Source organism: Carettochelys insculpta, chromosome 3, assembly GCF_033958435.1.
Source record: "Carettochelys insculpta isolate YL-2023 chromosome 3, ASM3395843v1, whole genome shotgun sequence".
NCBI classification, from domain to species: Eukaryota; Metazoa; Chordata; order Testudines; family Carettochelyidae; genus Carettochelys; species Carettochelys insculpta.
The window spans coordinates 117,044,714-117,063,589 of NC_134139.1; the positions used below are offsets into that span (position 1 = coordinate 117,044,714).

Here is an 18,876-nt window from a genome sequence, read left to right on the forward strand (position 1 = left end):
TTCCTTCCTCTTCTATATATCTGATTCCATGCCAAGATTTTGGCTAGCCACTTGAGTTAGGAGCCACCCCGCCCTTTGGGTCCACGAACTGTCGTCTTAGGCTGCACAGTTCACTGGCAGCTGCTGCGTAGGTGTGCCCAGGAAGACCACATCCTTTCTACAACTGCTCAGATCAGCTAGCAGGAAACACCTGTGGTTGTGAATGACTCCAAATTTCAACATGACAGAAAACAATGCAGAGGGTGGGTTAGGTGACACCAAAGAACGTACTGCTTAACTCTTCAGTGTTTTTTAACCTATAGGCTCCTGTGGGGGGGAGGGCACAGACTAAAATTTCCAAAGGGGTGTGGACCTCCATTCTAAGAATTTTAGGGATCCATGAGAGAGAGGAGGCTGAAAACCACCACTTCAGAAATAGCTGTATTACAATACATTGAACACAAGAGAGAGGTACTGCAATACCACGTCAATCTCCCAGGACACACAGTGACAGATTTAAAAGTAGCTATCCTACAGCAAAAAAAATTTAAAACCAGACTATTCATACCTGCCTCTGCAAATTTCCACTACCTGCATCTGATAAAGTGGGTCTTTGCCCACAAAAGCTTATGCTCATACATTTCTGTTAGTCTACAAGGTGCCACAGGACCCCTCGTTGCTTGTACTGGCAAACATACTTTTACAGGCCCTGGGGCTAAGTGAAAATGAGCTGTCTGAGTGGAGCACAAAAACGAAGTCTATGCTAGTGCCTGGTGTGGGGTATTTGATGTCTTGTAGCAATCCTAGTTTTGGAATATTGGAGAGGCAAGGTACATGTCAAGTAATATTTTTTCTTGGTCCAACTTCTATTTGTGAAAGAACAGTTATTGTTTTTTCCAGGGAAGGGTAGTGTGTCACAGTTGACTAAAAGGGTGGAGCTTCTAAGATGTAGACATAATGTTGCAAGAGACCATTAGAGTGAAGTGGAGTAGATAAGCAGTTGTCAATCAAGGTCACAGTGTAAGAGGTAAATGCACAGTTCTGACAAATGCAGAGAGCTCGAAAAATATTTCAACTTACTTAATGGTAGCATGTCCTTTAAACAAGGCTTATACCAAAAATAAACAAAAGCAAAAAAACCAGCGGCCGTGTCTTTTCTGTACAATGAGTTAAATTGTTTATCTGTTTAACAAATAAGCAGAATACCTGGAAGCTCTAAATTGTAAAACTGGCAACCCAAACAGCAATTAGTGCTGCCATTCAGAACAGAAAAATGGTACTTCTTTGTAGTTGTAGTACAAACCCACATTGCTGATTTATTTTCTATGCTGCTAAAACATTTTAAAACAGTGTGACAGTGGTAAAGTTATGCTGGCAACTAAACATATTTCTAAAGTTCATTTACCTCTTGTTGACTCAGCTAGATAAATTTACAGGCAAACCTATTACCAAAAGTTAATTATTACATCAAGGTTCTGCTACACGAAAAACACAAGTGGATCACACACGTAAACTAAAATAAATTGAAAACAAACATAGAAGTGAGTAAATCTGACTACTCATCAGGTGTGCTTAGTATAGTAGGCCCTTGATTTGTGTAAGAGTTAACATTCCTGGAAAACCAGGTGTAGCTCGAAATTCATGCAAGTGGAGGGGATGGGCCACCAGCTCAGCACCAGCAGCCGTTGCCACAGCTGGGAGCAAGTGATTCTCCTGTTAAGAGGGGAGAGAGCTGACAGAGCCCTTTGCTCAGCCTGCTCTGCCCTGGGGTGCTGCCAATGGGGAGGTGGGGGGATCCCTGTGTTAACAGATTGGCTGGCTGACAGCCAGCTTAGCTGCAGCAGCTGCAGCCACCAGGTTGGTGCGGGGGAGGCTATCCCCCTGTGAAGGAGGATCATACCTGGCCTGGGGTGCCCTCAGTGCTGTCATGGAGGGGAATGGGGGACTTGGAGAGGCCCCTTGTTAACCAGTATCCCCCCATTAAAAGGCTGCTGGCTGGTGGAGCAAAGCCACCGCACAGGCTAGCGGGGAGGAGATCCCCCATCAGAAGGGAGCAGAGCTGGCACAGCCAGCTCTTCCCCAGAGTGCCACTGCTGGTAGGGGTTGGAGTCAGGCTCCCCTGACCCTTCTGATACCTGCCCCCCAGCCCACTCAGGGGGAAGATGTGTTCCCCTTTGGCAGGGGAATCTCCTCTCCACTCTCCTGTGTGGTGGCAGCTGCCAACTGTGGCTGCGCTAGCTCCCCTAACCAGCAGCCTTGTAACAGGAGGATCCCCTGACCCCGCCACCAGCCATGGCACTCGGGAAGATTCCATTTTGACAGGCGGATTTCCTCCCTGCTTCGCCCCTGAGGCGGCTGCCTCTGACTGGAGCTTGCGGGAGCAGGGGGGCCTTCAAATCATGCTAATGTGAGAGATGCGCATATCAAATGAGTGTATCTTGTGGGTTTACTGTATTGACTAAAATTCTTTGGGATAAGAACAAGCACATAATCAAGGTAACATTTTAAGAATGTTAGCAGTATAACTAGAGGGTTAGAATATAAAAAGCTGCTTTTACTATTACTTTTAGTATCCTAAGAGCTAAGATTCATGATCCTGGACCAACAAGAAGTCCTGTGGCACCTTATAGACTAGCTGATATTTTTGGAGCATAAGCTTTCGTGGGCAAAGATCCACTTCATCAGATGCATGAGTGGCGGAAGTGGGTGTTCAGAGGGATTTTTAAAGAGTGGGGTCCCAGTAAAAGGGAGGGACAGAGCTGACAAGGTCTATTCCCTCACAGTGGAAAGGGCTGGCTATCAGTAGTATGTATCAAAAGAGGAGAAAACAAGTCAGATCACACGGGGGAGGTATGTGGCCCATTGTCAGAATCTAATATTGTTCTCGAAGATACAAACTAACACGGCTATCCGCTCTTAATCCTGGAGAAGTCTCTCTTTGCAACGGGCACTTTACCAACACAGAACACAAAGATAGTCACTAGCCTTTATAAAGTTAGGGCTTTTTCAATCTGTTAAAACTTTTTTTACATTCTGTGCCTCCACTTGGAAATGCTTGCTAATTCTGGGGTTTTTTTTGCTTGCTTTCTGTAAGTATTTTAATAGTTGCCAGTACTGTTCTATTCTAGAAGTACTTTTGTCACTGAGCCTTTTAATAGGCAGCAGGTTTAAAACAAAAGGAAGACAATGCAGAGTCAACCTGTAGAACTCCTTACCAGAGGGTTTTGTGAAGGCCAACAATAACAGGTACAAAAAAGAACTAGGTAGGCTCATGAAAGGATAGGTCCATCAATGGCTATTGGCCAGGATAGGCAGGGTAAGTGTCGCTAGCCTCTGTTTATCAAAAGTTGGGAATGGACAAATGGGATGGATCACTGGATGATTACCAGCTCTGTTCATTCCCTTTGGGGCTCCTGACGTTGGTTGCTGTCAGAAGACAGGATGCTGGGCTAGATGGCCCTTGGGCTTACCCAGTATGGCCATTTTCATGTTCTTTAGCATCTCTGATTTGGTCTTGTGTGTGTTTATGCTTATCACAAAGTCCTGCTCTATCTCTGCTTTTATTGAATTAATCATTTTAAAAGCAGAGAACTCTAAAAACAGAAGTTCCATAACAGCAGTAGTACATTAGTTCTCCCTGAACTGTGTGCTTGTGTGACAAGCCTGCTGTGATAGCAGCCCTGACCTTGTAATTTTTGCTTTATGGGTACTGGGCTCCTGCCAAAATTCCTGCCCATCATAAAATCTTGCTGAAGAACAGTATTTATGTACTCTGGACTTGGCAGTTGGATCAGTGATACTGCAAGTCTTAATTTTTCATATGCAAATTAAAAAAAAAAAAGGGTTTTTCTTCTTAGGTTGGGCCTTCTGTTGATCCATGTGTTTATACATTGCTCGGTTGCCATATCACTGCTTTCATAGTATCTTGATAATTTTCCCCATACCCCTGTGAACAGATGTTTTGCACGTGAAACTGTGGGCTGGCTAGCCTGTCACCAGCCGTGCCATTGTAGTATCCTCAGTCTGTGGACTGTCGCTGTCACCACATTTATTCAGTACTGTATCCCCAATTTGCTGGAAGCTTGAGACGGCCTAAAACTAAGAGTCTTCCTCACCTGCTCCACACCAGTGTAATTTGGTTCATGGATCTACAGGAGAAAGTCAGTGGCAGATTTTTAAACACTAGTGATGTGGTGTTTCACAACACAGCATAGACACTTTTTCAAATCGAAAGCTGTGGCAAACTGACTTCTGTAAATCCACAGAATCGAGAAGGAAAAGTGCAGCCTTCATGAGTCACAAGAACTAGATCTAAAAATAATATCTACAGGTTGGATCTCCCTGGTCCAGCACCCTTGTGACCTGAGCAGTCCCAAACCAGGGATTTTGACGGACCAGGAGAGGTCAATGCTCCCCTGCTGTCCTGCAGTCCCTGCTCCCACTTGGCCTTCCCTCCAGGTCATCATCCTTCTCTTAACTACCAGCCCTGGCCACTGAGCCTCTGTTCCAGGTCCAGCAGGACTCCTAGCCACTGGCCCTCCTACCACTGGCCTGTCTGTGGCTTCCCAGCCCTGGCCAGGACCTTTTGGCTGTGGCTCCCCAGCCGCCACTGGCTTCCTGACCCTGGCTGGCCTGGCCCTGGCTGCAGCTCCCCAGCTGCTGCCAGTTTTCTCATCTCCTCCAGCTCAACCCTGGCTTCAGTTCTGTCTGCCACCAGCTTCCCAGTTCCTGCCAGTCTTCCCTGCTGCTGTCCAGAGCTCCTGGCCACTAGACTTCAGCCTGGCCCTCACTCCCAGCTGCAGGGACTCTCTGGTCCAGCAACAGCTGTGGTCTGGCAGAACAATGGATGATGCCAAACCAGAGAGCCCTAGATTTCAGAGGTTCAGCCTATGCTACCTGTTCTGGAATTGAATTGGAAGGTAACTGTACATGTCCATCTGTTGTCTGATCTATTTAGATTGATAGCCCTGTGGGACAGGGGCCAGTCTGTGTTCCATTTGTACAGTGTACAATTGGCCTGGTCCAGGAGTAGGGCACCTAGTGGTAATATACAAATAATAGTAGTAATAACAACAATAGTAGGTGAGGTTACTTGAGATCCAGGAAGGGCCACGTAGAATATAAACAATATTCACATGGAGAAAGGATGTTCTTTTGATTACAGTGCATGATTTGAAAATGAGTTCAAGGGTCTATTCCATGTTCTGTCACACACCCATATGACAGTAGTATTCCTTAATTGTTGTGAAATGTAATGCATTGAAACACTTCATTCACAAGATCCTTTCGGTGGATGTTTTTTTGGTATTATGCAGTGAATATGCAAGACAAAGCCACTGATTGAATGATACCTCAAAAAGGACTCTGAAATTTTAACCACATTTCATTAATTGGTATTACATTTGTAGTACAACTTAGTTGTGCGGTTTTGTTGACCTTTTAAAGGTAAAAATATATTAAAGCTTTTTTGTTACTTCTTGAAGGGATGTTATCAGTTACATTGGACTGAAATTTTAGTGTGTGAAATATAAGTAGACCTGGCAGAATGTAATTTTGTATAATGACAATGGAGAATACATGTTCATAAGCATTTTTAAGATTTTTATTAAATTTAATATTTCATAGTGGAAGGAAAGCATGGGGGAGAAGTCAGACAATTTAAATAACATTAGACACTGATACGCAAAATTATTTTTGTAACTTAAAGTAAAATATTGTCAGCACCACATGTAAAAGTGTGAAAAGCAAATATCCTTAAACCACTCTAAGCTCTCAAGCAGTATGTTTCTTATTTTGCCACTTTCTGCAATCTGTGGAAATGTTCATCAGCTTCTCCATATACAAGGAAATTGACATTTGCTGACATGATCTTTACCACTTGAAAATCAATCCTTGCAATCCAAGATCTAAAACACCAATCCTCCTGCCCTCTGGTAGAAAAGTCAATGAAACATAAATATGCTCGTACATCCAGTGTTTTTGCTCCAGCATGGGAATCAAAATTAACTGACTAGAAAGTAGTTGTCCTGTTCATATGTGAGATGATTTTTAACCATTTTTTTTAAATTGCCAGTAGAGACTATATAATTATTTCCATGTATTTTCAGGTAACATTCAAGGAGCAACAATAGTAGATGCCTTGGATACACTGTATATCATGGAGATGAAAGATGAATTCAAGGAAGCCAAGGAATGGGTAGAAAAAAACTTAGATTTCAATGTGGTGAGTATTGGGATTATTTTATTATTTTTAGTGCCTAATGTTCATTTGCAAACATGGCTGTATGGCATTTGGCACAGTTCAAAACGGCTAATAAATAGCCACCACCACATGAGACACTTTAAACAGACAACACAACATAGGAGACAAAGACGTAACCTATCATCAGAATGAAGAGAGTGGTGAGCAAATGGCAAGTTAGTGCCACAATCTTGAGGGGTGAGGTATTTGAGTGGGCATGTATTAGGAGAGAACTAGCCAAATGAAGGGCAAAGGAAACATTTTGCTCTCACTGCTTTTGTGCAGGGAGATTCTCTTGCTAGTGTGAGCATTTAATTTCCCCCCAGAGCTAGCTCCCTGGAAATGCTTTTTTTGCTCTGTGTTAATGTGGATCTGTGGAGGAGTTCTACTGCCCCAGAACAGGTAGTGGAGGACTTATTCCTACACTATTTTAGGCCCTCGCATTTCCACCCCCCGCCCCCGCCAACCATGATGCATCAGTAGCTGCTGAGGCAAACTCCCATTTATACTCTGAACTTACTTCACTTGCCTGAGTGATTTATTGTAACATGTCAGTATTTGGAAAAATGAATATGTAACATACTGTTCAAAGCTTCGTCACTGATATGGGGGAAAAAATCAAGTACATTCAAACAGAACTTTTTAGTTGACTAAAAATACAGTTTTAAGCCAAAATGGTACTTAAAAGTGATTCCTAAAATAAAGGTGTGGTCTATACTAGACCTTACAGTCCACAGCAGATACATCAATTCTAGCTGTGCAATTGCCATAGCTAGAATTGCATATCTGCAGTTGACTGCAAGGTCTGCCCTCACTGAGGGAGGCTAATGGGAGCATTTCTTCTGTCAACCTCCCTCACTCCTTATGAGAGGAGGAGTACAGAGAGTTGACTGTGCACCCCAGAGAGATCAATTTTGTGTGTCGTTAGTAGATGCATAAAATCAGACTCTCCAAGATGGATCCTGAAGGGGTAAGTGTAGACATTTTTCTTTTTTTAATCAAAGGGCTGATTGCTTATCAGTCATACTAACTATACTGTCGTAGGAATTAGGGCTACTGGGAATCTTTGAAAATATTCCGCTGTCACTTGGGTGCTAACTTTAGATGCCCAAATTTGAAAATTTTAGTCTTTCTGTACAGGACACAAGATGATCTACAATAACGTTACCTGTCTTTGCAGTAACCAGCACTGATACTTACAGTGTACATTCGGCACTTCTATAGATAATAAGACAAGGTTGTGAAACTGAACAAACTAGAATTTAAGGACACATCTTCATAGAAATGCCACAGCTCAGCTGCTGCAAGCTAGCATCTCTCATGGAGTCTATCCCACTTCTTGGAGTTCAGTTTTTCTATATCACTTGAAGCCACTCTGTCTGCACTGGAGGTTTTTTGTTTTGTTTTGTTTTTTTTGTTTTGTTTTTGGCAAAACAGTAAGTCAACAGAACACAGTTCCTTTTGTCAACTGCTGTACCCCACTCCCCACATCAAACAATGATTGTGTCGACAGAGATCTGTCACCAGAAAGCTGGTCTGAATGTTTCAGGGGGCTCCCCTGTCGACAGACAGGACTTCCAGGCACTGGGCAGCCCTGTGTGCTGTGCTTCCAGTTGGCTTTTTTTACCAACAGAATGGCCAGGAAGGCTAGTCTCTCTGTCGACAGAGGAGATTACTCTTGTGATCTGCTTGGCAGTTTGTCCACAATCTGTCGACAGAAATTTTGTCAGAAGATGACAAAATTTTGGCAAAAGATATCTTCCGGCAAAATTTTCTGTCGACAAATCCCCATAATCTAGATGTAGCCTTTTAGTATGGTATCTATAAAAGTATTGTAAACCTTTGTTGACCAGTAGGGATATTTTTTGTAAGAGTGGTGGCTGAGTTAACTATGAGTTTAGTGGCATTACAAAAATCTTTTTTCAGTTACTAAACGTATTTTGGTAGGTTAGATACAAATACTACTTAAGGCTCATCAATTTACAATGAGTATAAAAAAGGACAGGCTGCCTTCTTTGTCATATGTCTGTATGTCTCCGCTGAAATGTTATATCATCCTGCAGTAGTTAGCATTTTATTGCAATTTCTTATTTTTGTTTATGTATTAAATTTTTGACATTTTAGTAATTTTTTTAGCCATGCAAAAGATCTACTAATATTTAGTGTTCCATGGAGGGTATATAGATGTAGGTTATGTGAAACTAATCTGAAAGTTTGTTGTTAAACAGTCTGCTACCTGTTTTTAAAACGTGTACTTGAACACCTGGACTGTGTGTAAAAAATTTAGTTGTAGAACTCTATTTCACTTTCCACGCTATCAAGTTTTGTTTTCTTCACATTCAGCAAGCAAGTAAATAAAGGTAAAATGAAGAAAGGTATAGCACTTAAAATGGTTCCCTGAGCAAAACTCTTAATCTTTCTGTCTAGGTATCTATATGACCCCAATCAGAATATTGCAACCCAGCTTAATTAAATTATGCTTTCTAAAATCTTGTAAAAATAAGGGTGTTTGTTGGTTTTATTTTGGCTGGTTTTGATTGATTAGTGGTGCTACAAATGCAAGGTTAAAACTAAAGATATTTGTCAAGTATAGTTTATTTTTATTCTACAAAATACACTTTCAGGCTTCTGAGAAGGTCAGTTATTGAATTCTCTATGGATTTGGCTCCTATCGTGAATACTGACTTTCTCAGTATAGTTTTGTGGTTTATGTCTTTGTTATTGTTATGACTTGCCCTGTTAGCATTTTTAGCAGCACCATCTTCTAGTTTTCTCAGTAATATAGTAATCTGCAGTAAAACTGCTTCCTTTAAAAGTAGGGGATGCTTTTTATTTGGTGATAATTAAATTGACAATGAGCTCTGTGCTGAAGTCTAGTTAAACTACAAGCTGAAAATGTCTTTATTTTTAGTAGTTTGCCAAGATAGACTTAGGTTGGTTTATTTTAAATGTCTCACTTGATTTTAGTTTGAGGATGAACAGAAATTAAAAAAAAAAATTTTCTTGAAAGGTCAGGGGAGAGCCTAAGGGTACAGTTATCCTTGGGTATAATAAATCTCCAGTCAGTCTATCGGAAGGAACACATGCAAATAAAATATGAATGGCTTCGACATTCTAAATGTGCCCAGTGGGGTTTGGACCATTCTGAGTAAACGGGTGTTGTAAGACTAGTAAGTCGGTACAATATCCAATGTGTCAGTTACATTGCAGGTGTAAAATACTTTCAGTAATACAGAAAAACCTGTCATTTTTAATTGTAGTAATTGAAGTATGAATAAGGTTTTATTTACATAATTATTGGTATTTGATTTAAAATATGGCAAGCTGCTTAAGTGTAAGCAGCAGTCTGTCACAATCAGTTTTATTGTTACAAACAAGAAGTCCTGTGGCACCTATTGATATTTTGTCACATCACATACAGCCCCCAGCTAAAACCTCTCCAGCGCATCATCAGTGATATACAACCCCTTCTGGACAATGATCCTTCACTCTCACAAACCTTGGGAGGCAGGCCTGTCCTCGCCTACAGACGACAGCCTGGCAACCTTAAACAAATTCTCGCCAGCAACTACAGACAACACCACACTACAGCAACCCTAAACCTGGAACCAATCCCTGCAACAAACCTTGCTGCCAACTCGGCTCCTGTATCTACACCAGCGACGTCGTCACGGAACCTAACCATATCAGCCACACCATCAGGGTCTCATTCACCTGCACATCTACTAATACAATATATACCATATATGCCAGCAATGCCCCACTGCAATATACATTGGCCAAAGTGGACAGTCTCTATATAAAAGAATAAATGGACGCAAATCAGATATCAGGAATAGTAACATACAAAAACCTGTAGGAGAGCACTTCAGTCTCCCTGGACACTCAGTAACAGATTTTAAAGTAGCCATCCTGCAACAACAACAACAACAACAAAAGTTCAAAAACAGACTGGAAAGAGAAACTGCAGAGCTGCAATCGATTTGCAAATTTGGCACCATCAACCAAGGTGTCAACAGAGACTGGGAGTGGCCGGACAATTACAAAACCAGTTTCTTCTCTCTTGACGTTCACACTTCCACATTAGCTACTGATAATGGGCCATATCCTCCCTGACTGAACTGACCTTGTCAATCCTGGCCCTCCTCTTGACTGGGACTGCCTCCTTTTCATGGTCCTATGTAATTAGACTGTCTTCTGGACTCACTCATGCATCTGACGAAGTGGGTCTTTGCCCAAGAATGTTTATGCTCCAAAATATCTATTAGTCTATCAGGTGTCACAGGACTTCATGTTGTTTTTGAAGATACAGCATAACAGGGCTGCCCCGTGATACTTTTATTTTTATAGTAGCCATAGCTATTTAGTGCAGTTTTAATGAGTGATCTAGAATTAAAGGGGTGGGCGAGCTGTTTTTGTCATAGCCTTTCTAACAAGGGGCCTTTTCCCTGGTAAATCCTTCCCTACCTCTTCAAATCCATCCTTCTCAATTACTCAGGCTGACGGGAGAAGGCTGTGTGAGGCATAGCTCTTTTCAGTCATTCAGAGTGGTTAATGAGAGGAGCAGTATTATATGCCCCTTCTCAGAGGCCCTAAACATGTTTTGACTGCAGTTACTGGCTCCTACCAATCTGGAACAAGGTTAATGTCAGGCTGTCATTCACAATAACACTGTGACCACTAGACTTCCAGGCTGTGTCTGCACTACAAAAATAACTTTGAAAAAGTAAAATTAAACTACTGTACCTCACAATTTGCAGATTACGCAGACTTCGAGAATGGTAACTAATCAGAACATGGTCATCAGTGTGATCTATTTCACTTGTTAGTCTGGGCTGGTTCAAACAACATTTTAATGTCACTAAATGGAAAAACTCTCCATCTAGAAGCAAGAGGTGAGGGCCATTCCTGCAGAATTGTGGTCTGTGCAGGAGGTAGTGTCTGAAATAGTTTGAGATTAAAGTGGACAGGCAACTCAACGTTATCTCCCAGGGTGATGCTCTGATATAAAAGGCCAATGTGCAAAAAAAGAAACCTCTAGTAGGGAGGTGACTGTACCTCAAATATGCAGCATTGGTTAGACAAGTATTGGAATATTGTGTACCATTCTGATGTTCATGGTTTTAAAAAGATGAAGGTACAGAAAAGAAGCATAAATAATGTGGGGAAAATGCCTTCTGATGAGAGACTTGGAGTTCAGTTTGTTTAGCTTTATTGTACAGATTTTAAGGTGGCTTATGTAGAGATACAGTGTTTATGTACTGTCCTGAGGAGCAAATATGAGGTACCAAAGGTTTCCATTAGATTTAGGAGGAGGACTGGAAGACAAAATCTGATTAAACTAAAAAATATTCAAGCCTGATTTGCAGTTGGAACCATGAGGGCAATTAACCATAGAATAGTTACCAATGGCTTGCTGTCCTACTTGGAGGACACAATGTGGGGTATCACAGGAGTCTGTGCTGTGTCCAGTGATTTTCAATAATTACTTAGATAACAGCATGGAGAAAGTGCATTTAAAATCTGCAGATAACACCAACTGGGAGGATTGCAAGCACATGGGAGGATAGCATTAGAATTCATAATTGGAAGAGTTGCTCCAAATTCAACAAAGTGACAGTAATAGTGTTTTTACACTTTAAGTACTACGCTCAGGAAGGGGAAGAAATTGAATGGATCTGGGGGTTATAGTGGATCACAAATTGATCCACAATTGAAATTGAGAGCATTTGCATCTGGCGAAGTGGCCCACGTGAGCTTATGCTCTGATAAATCTGTTAGTCTGTAAGGTGCCAACAGCGGTACGACAGCAAAAATGGGGGAAAAAAAAGCTAAAATAATTCTGGGGTATAGAATTGGAGTGTTGTGTGAAAGAGAGAGGGATGGTAACTATTCCACTTTGGCAGTGGTGAGGTTGTAACAGGAATACTATAACCAGTTTTGGTCTCCACACTTGAGGAAGAACAAATGTGAACAAATTGGAAAGAGTACAGATGAAATCAAGACAAGTGTTACAAGTTTTAGAAAACCTGACCTATGAGAGTAGGTAGAACAAGTGATGGGCATAATCTACAGCCTGGGTGACTTCCAGTAGCAAAAACTTTCTAACTGTAATGTTGGTTAAATGCTGGAATAGGCTTCCAAGAAAAGTTATGCAACCTTGATGGTTGGATGTTAAGTACACTAACAGGGTGCTTTAGGCCCCTCTTGGCTCCTGCCCCTGCTGTGTTGACAGAGTCAGAGAGCCTGAAGTTCAACAACCACGCCTGCTGTTTATTCACAAGTTGTGCTCCTGTTACCCTTTCACCACACATAGCTTGGGTTCTAGGGTCTGCACTCAGAAAGGAAGAGCTATTACTCATCTTCTGCTCTTCCCCTTTCCTCCCAGTCTTTTATGTAGCCCCAGGCTAATTGACGGCTGTCTCTGTCACTAATTAGCTGGTTTTTTGTTTTTTTAAGCCAGCTACAGTTTACTTACTGGACTATCAGAACACCTGTTCAAATTAACATTATTTTAAATGTTGTCAATATATGTGATTCTTTTTCCTGAAAGGTTGCAAGAATCTGTGGTAAGGTTTTGGATCACTGTCCTTAACTGGCTCCTATGATTCCGCAGTCTTTTGCCCAGGGATGGTGTTGGAGGAATGAGGTCAAGAACATGCAGAACTGTTGGCTGTATCTTGGCAGTTACATGATTCCGTGGCTGCTCTGACTTAGACAGGGGCCTTGTGAAAGAATTGGTGAACCATAACTGATTGCTGATTCTGGTTTTTAACCCCATTGCCTGGGCTGTCTGCTGTTTAAGGCACAGAAGTCAGCCTTTGCTAGGCATTCTGCCAGGTTGAGCAAGAGTCGGAGAAACTCCTTTTCTCCCAGGGGACCTCTCAACGAGACCCGTTCTCTCTACCCTTACAATGCAGCTGGAGGACAGTGGGAAGAACTGAAGCTGAACAGCAATGATGGGTACTCTGAGCCAGTCCAGACTGATCAGAGCTATTCTTGGGAATATGGGGAAGCAGTGCTCCGTTAGGGAAGTGGTGCCACTAACAGAGGGGGCCTTGAGAGCCATATTGTATGGTCTCAGAAGCCCCAAGTGCCCTAGCCTTGGTTTACATGTTGGATGCCACCGATTTACATAGACAAGCAGGTGGAGGATGGACGATCCAGTATATTAAAACAAAGCCTAGATGGTGATGAGAGCGACTTCTAGGTGTATCTGCTGTTGTAATTACTTCTTGAAATAATTATCCCCCCTCCCCCTGGTCTTTAATAAAAGCCCATCAATATCTGAAAGGACAGTGGGATGCATGTGAATGAGGTCAGCAAAGAAGATGAAGGATATTTCATCAAAGAGGTGCAGAGAGAGGAGTGAGATCTGTGGTTTTGGCAGGCCAAAGTTAGGGGAGAGAGTGTGCAGTTTTTTAAAGGAAAGACTAAGGAACTGAAAATTGGTGGGACACTAATGTGCATGATTAAATGGCAAATGCTACAACTGAAACTCATACTTTCTTGCCTAAGATGTGGGTGCTCACCTTGATAGACCAATGCAGTAGATTCCATCCAGATTAGCAGGAACCCATCCATATTAGTCTAATGTGAAACACATGAGAGTGGTTCTGTACTTCCTAAATCACTGCTACACAATTCAGATAAGAATCTCTGCTCATTCTACAGTGGTACCTTTCAGAACTGCTCCCTAACCAATATTTTCCATTTTAAAGGATTCCTGCACATTTTTTGGGATCTCTTGCCTATGTTTACAACAAACCTTAGTCGTTTGTCAGAGGGAAAATGCCCTTGGTCTGGGCTGGCCTTGACTTCCTGCCCACCACTGACATCCCCGGCACCTGTATGCAGTGTTCCTTCTCCTCTGGGACAACGGCCTTTTAACTGTTTTCAGGAAATAAACTGTCTGTGCTCTGGAGCTGAAGTTTCAGGGATTGACAGGTTTTTTTTTTTAAACTGCAAAATGAACATCTCAGAAGCTGGGAAATGCCTGTATAACCATAAACCCGTTTTGTGTCTTCTGTATGTTCATTGTGATAGTCTTCTATTACATATATATTGTATTTTCTGAGAGGACGCTGTCTCATTTAGTCCAAAGGATGCATACATAAGGGAGCAGAACCGAAGCCACGCTGACAATTGTAAATATTGCATCTATTTTTCTACTTTTCTGACAGGTTAATGGTTAACATTAAATAAAGATTGACATATTGTGAAGATAACTGATAAAATATTCCTACTTACCTGCTATTTATGCTAAATTGGTTGGCTTCTTTTTTACAAAGAGTTTGCTTGCAGTGTTATACATGGTTTTTATTTTAGTTGAAAAAGACCTTTATGGACATTGTACTTACCTTCAAAATATATTCATTCTTTTATTACTTGGAACTTGATGTACCTATGTAAAGCACTAAAGATGTTACAATTTATTGCTTTTTGTTAGGATTTCACTATGTCGCATTCAGAATCTCCTTGCAGAACATATTTTTGAGAGCTTTTTCAACATGGTGACTTGTTTTTGTCCTTTATGGTCTGACTCTTTGTGATATAAGTACAAATGGTGAAGACCTTCACTCACTTACTTTGCTTTCATATTCTCTTACTTTGCACAGTGGGCTGCACTGTACAATATCTGGCAACAGCAGGGCAACATGGAGTGATGGCAATAGACTAGTACGTAAAGATCCTAAAAGCTTGTGGATTTTGTTTTATGCTAAAATTAACAAGCACTTCACAGACAAATGTGGCAAGATTCCATCAGTCAGTGTTTCACTCCATTCGCTTTTCTGTGGCCTGTCTCAGCCTCCCACCTTACTCTGAGTACAATCACTGCAGTGCAAATGTGCCAAGGGCCTGCGAGGTGCTTTCTCATCTAGTGTAACTCATGCATCTGCTGCGTGTTTAGTTCACTGTGCTCTGCAGTGACACCTAGAGCCCTTACACAGAGAGAGAATGAGTCTCCTCCACAACCTTGGCAGAGAGCCAGCTGGCTTTTAGCTCAAACTGTAGACAGGCTCAGCTCCAGAGGCCTGAAGTTTGTCTGCCTGGTGGGGTGGTTACAAGAGTAAAGAGATAGTAAGCAGATAGTAGCAGCGGTGTCAGAAATGTGCCATTGTGTGTTAAGTTGTAGCTGAGAGGAACTTTGTGGAGGTGCTAATATTTTTAACTGTATGAGTGTTTGGGAAGGGAATGCGCTTTGCTTTCATGAAAAGGAGTGAACAGGACAATTTACTTTTTATCATATTTGCTTTCTATTTATTTCACTTTGCCCTGAAGAATGAAAACATATTAATTTAATAAACAGATATGATGTCTTCCTGAATCTGCATAGTTTCTACAGTGTTTTGATGCTGTTTCACAAAGCATTAAACAGATCCAGAGGGAATTAAGACTAGTCCTTCCAGTGCGAGTAAGGTCTGCTGAAAATGGCATTTTAACACAAGTTTAGCAAAAAAGTGTCACTCTTTTTATTGACATTTTTGTTTAGAATGAAAGCCTTTTCCCAGGATTTCTTTAGCCAGTCAACAAGGCACATGCTGCTACATTCTACACCAGGCTGTTGAGGGTAAGGAATAGAATAGACTCGTATAACACAGTGAATTTGGGAGAAATAACTTCATGTGTGCCAATGAGAGAAATGTAGCCACTGCTTTACATAGTTTTATACAGGAAACATTGAGGATCAATTTCCTCTGACCCTAAATGGGATTGTTTTCTTCCTAAGAAAAGAAACAAGTAAAAATTCACCTGCTTCTCCTCAGGGATTCTCACAGGACGGTATAATAAATTGAATGACTTTTCAGGTGTTCTTTTTAGTGATCATTGGGCAGTTTGAAAGAGGAAGGAAGACAAGTACACATGATCTGAGCACTAAAAATTAGTCAGCCTCTTGGCGCTGTCAAAAACAAAGGAGGGGGAGGGGTGAGCCATAACCAAAGAGCATCTTTTCTTGGGGGATGAAATAAAAGGAAAAGTAAGCAAACTCATACACATCTCACAGAGCTGGAAGAGACCCTGGGAGGTCATTGAGTCCAGTCCCCTCCCAATCCCTAAATGGCCCCTTTAAGGATTGAACTCATAACCTTAGGTTTAACAGGCCAAGGCTCAAACCACTGAGCTATCCCTCTGGTAGTGTGTCTTACAATTGTTTGATGCTGTTTACAAGTTTTTCCTGATATGCCTCTTAATCTGCAACTGGATCTGATAGTCAAACAAAATAGCTTTGCATTTGCCTTATATGCATCCTTTCAACAAATGCTAAATGAGTAGGGCGAACATAATGGAAGGAAAATCAATAGGTAGGACTTTACATTTTAAATACTGTAGTATCAAAATTACTATGGCTGGCGTATATCAGTAGCCTGCTCTCTTTTTGGAATGTCTTTTTTTTTTTTTTTTTTTTCCCCTTGGAGGAAGAGTTAGAAATAAGGGGTTCTTTCAGGTGACATTATAAAATCTGCTTCTGCTGCTTAGGGTTATACTTCACACTGTCATTAATGCTCACATGGGTGATTGTGTAGCATGGGATAGCACTCAGAGGTCTGGATGATTGTCACGAGTCCCTTTGTAACGTGTTAACTGTGGGCACCAAGCAGGAGGCAGCACACCTCCCGGGAGGTGAGAGCACTTACAAACATCAGTCTCAAACCAATTGTGGAGCTAGAAATAGCATCCAGACTTCTGTTTTCTGATTCACCTATAAACTGCTGGAGTACTAGTAGACTTCTGTTGGGTTTGTGGGAATGGTGAGACATTGCCAATGTAGCTTATGAGCCAAGTTTTTTAAAGTGTTGGCAAGAAATTTTTTGAAGGCACTTGGTGACGAGCACAAGTAGGTGAATGATTGATGGACAGATGGAATGGTCTTCAATAGCAGGCTGCAACATCACTAGTTATAAAACAGGGAGGGGTTCGACACTTCTTGACCCTGGTGCTCTCATATCAGGCATTAATTGGTTCTTGCGTGGAACCATGTAGGGGTGGGGTAGAGTGACCGAGACCAGAAGATTGGGGGTTGGGAAATCTCAGGTCTGAGACTTGAAGTGCTCCCTGTGGCTCCATTGAGTGTGAGGTCCAACTGAGTAATCCTGGGCCTCATTTACCTTTGCAAAATGGCCCTTTACACTTGATTTGCACTGCCCATGGGGAACACAAGTGATTTAGCAGAAATTCACTTCACATCCATTAAGCCAAGTACCCATCTTCTGCCTGAATCCAGTCCCTGGTCAAGCTGCCAAACATCTATCAGAGCCTGTGTCAGATATATCACAGCAGCCATCTCTACTTCAGGTCTATGGTTATGCATATCCTGTGTTAGCACTTCCCTCCCCCAGGCTCCCAAAATTATCCTGTCTACCCCCATGGTTTGCGCTTTTTTTTTTTTTTTTTTTAAGTGCTGGCCTCCTTGCAGGCTCACTCAGTGCTTCCCTTGTCAAACTCATCATATACTTATCTCTTAGAACTGGAAGGGACCTTAAGAGGTCATTGAGTCCAATCCCCTATGCTGACAGCAGGACCGATCACCATCCTTAAGTCTTTTTTTAAAAATCCAACATCTGACCAAATCACTGGCGTGTGAAGCCATAACTGCATAATCCACTCTCTTCCTCTGTATAGCCTAATTTTAAAACATAAGAATGAGCAAAGGGAGGGATACAGTGGAAAGTAGTTTTTCATATCCGGAAGATGGGCAATTCTTGGGAATAGATGGATGATGAGCCACATCCAAGTTACTGGACTTTAGGTGAATTTTGGCCATTCTTTCACATAACCAATTTGGAACAGCCTCTAAAATAAACTCTTAAACCCAGTCTGTATTATGAAGCATTTCATCTTTTATTCTCCTGTGTCATGATTTTAATCCTATGTTGTTTATACAGTGTCTTGAACTTGTATATCTTCCAGAAGCTGCAGCTGTTTATTTAGCATAGCCTATTTATTCTGCAACCAATTCTTTGTACAGTAGCACAGTACAAAAATATGGTTGTTGCGAATTGGGAAACTCACCAACTTCATAGTAGTTTTTAACCAATCTAGCAATTGACAGCCATCCTTCCCCTATTAGTCTTTGCCTTGTTCCAAAGTTCAGTTTGTTCATCTTCTACCAAAAAAAGCCACTCCTCCCACCAAAAAAAAGAATCATGTAACACTTTAAAGACTAATATAATTTATAAGTTAATGAGCTGAAGAACTGTGTGTGTCCTGTGAAAGCTGATTACCTAATAAATTGTTAGTCTCTAAAATGCTATAGGGCTGGTTTTTGCTTTCTTGTTTTGTGAAGATAGACATGTGGATTCCCCACTGAGACTGATACAAAGTCACTGTAATCTTAAGCAGTCCTTGTGCTAAGTGAATGACAACTATTCGTATTAATGAGCTAACTACTCTGATATTTTAACTGAACTGTCAGCTAAGTTCAGCTCTGCAAAATGCAGCATTTGAGCAGAATATGTTGAGAGGAATCAAGTTAAGATATTTTGGTATTCAGAAATTGTATATCTCTCATTGAAATGCAATTATAAAATTATGTCAGTGGTTATACATTTCAGAAGAGCAGACATGAATTCACTGATTTTTCTCCCCCCCCCGCCCCCCCATTAAAGCAAGTTTGTTCCATGAAAACTTTTATGTAACATTCATTGGTAAAAGTA

The 18,876-nt window shown here is 41.4% G+C and overlaps 1 protein-coding gene across 1 annotated transcript in view; it reads left to right on the plus strand.

Moving 5' to 3' along the window:
* Positions 1-18,876, plus strand: part of MAN1A1 (mannosidase alpha class 1A member 1) — a 193,202-nt gene that overhangs the window by 76,919 nt on the left and 97,407 nt on the right. The window contains exon 3 of the mRNA XM_074990664.1: positions 6,087-6,202. Coding sequence (XP_074846765.1) covers positions 6,087-6,202 — 116 coding nt within the window. The remainder of the gene's footprint in view (positions 1-6,086; positions 6,203-18,876) is intronic.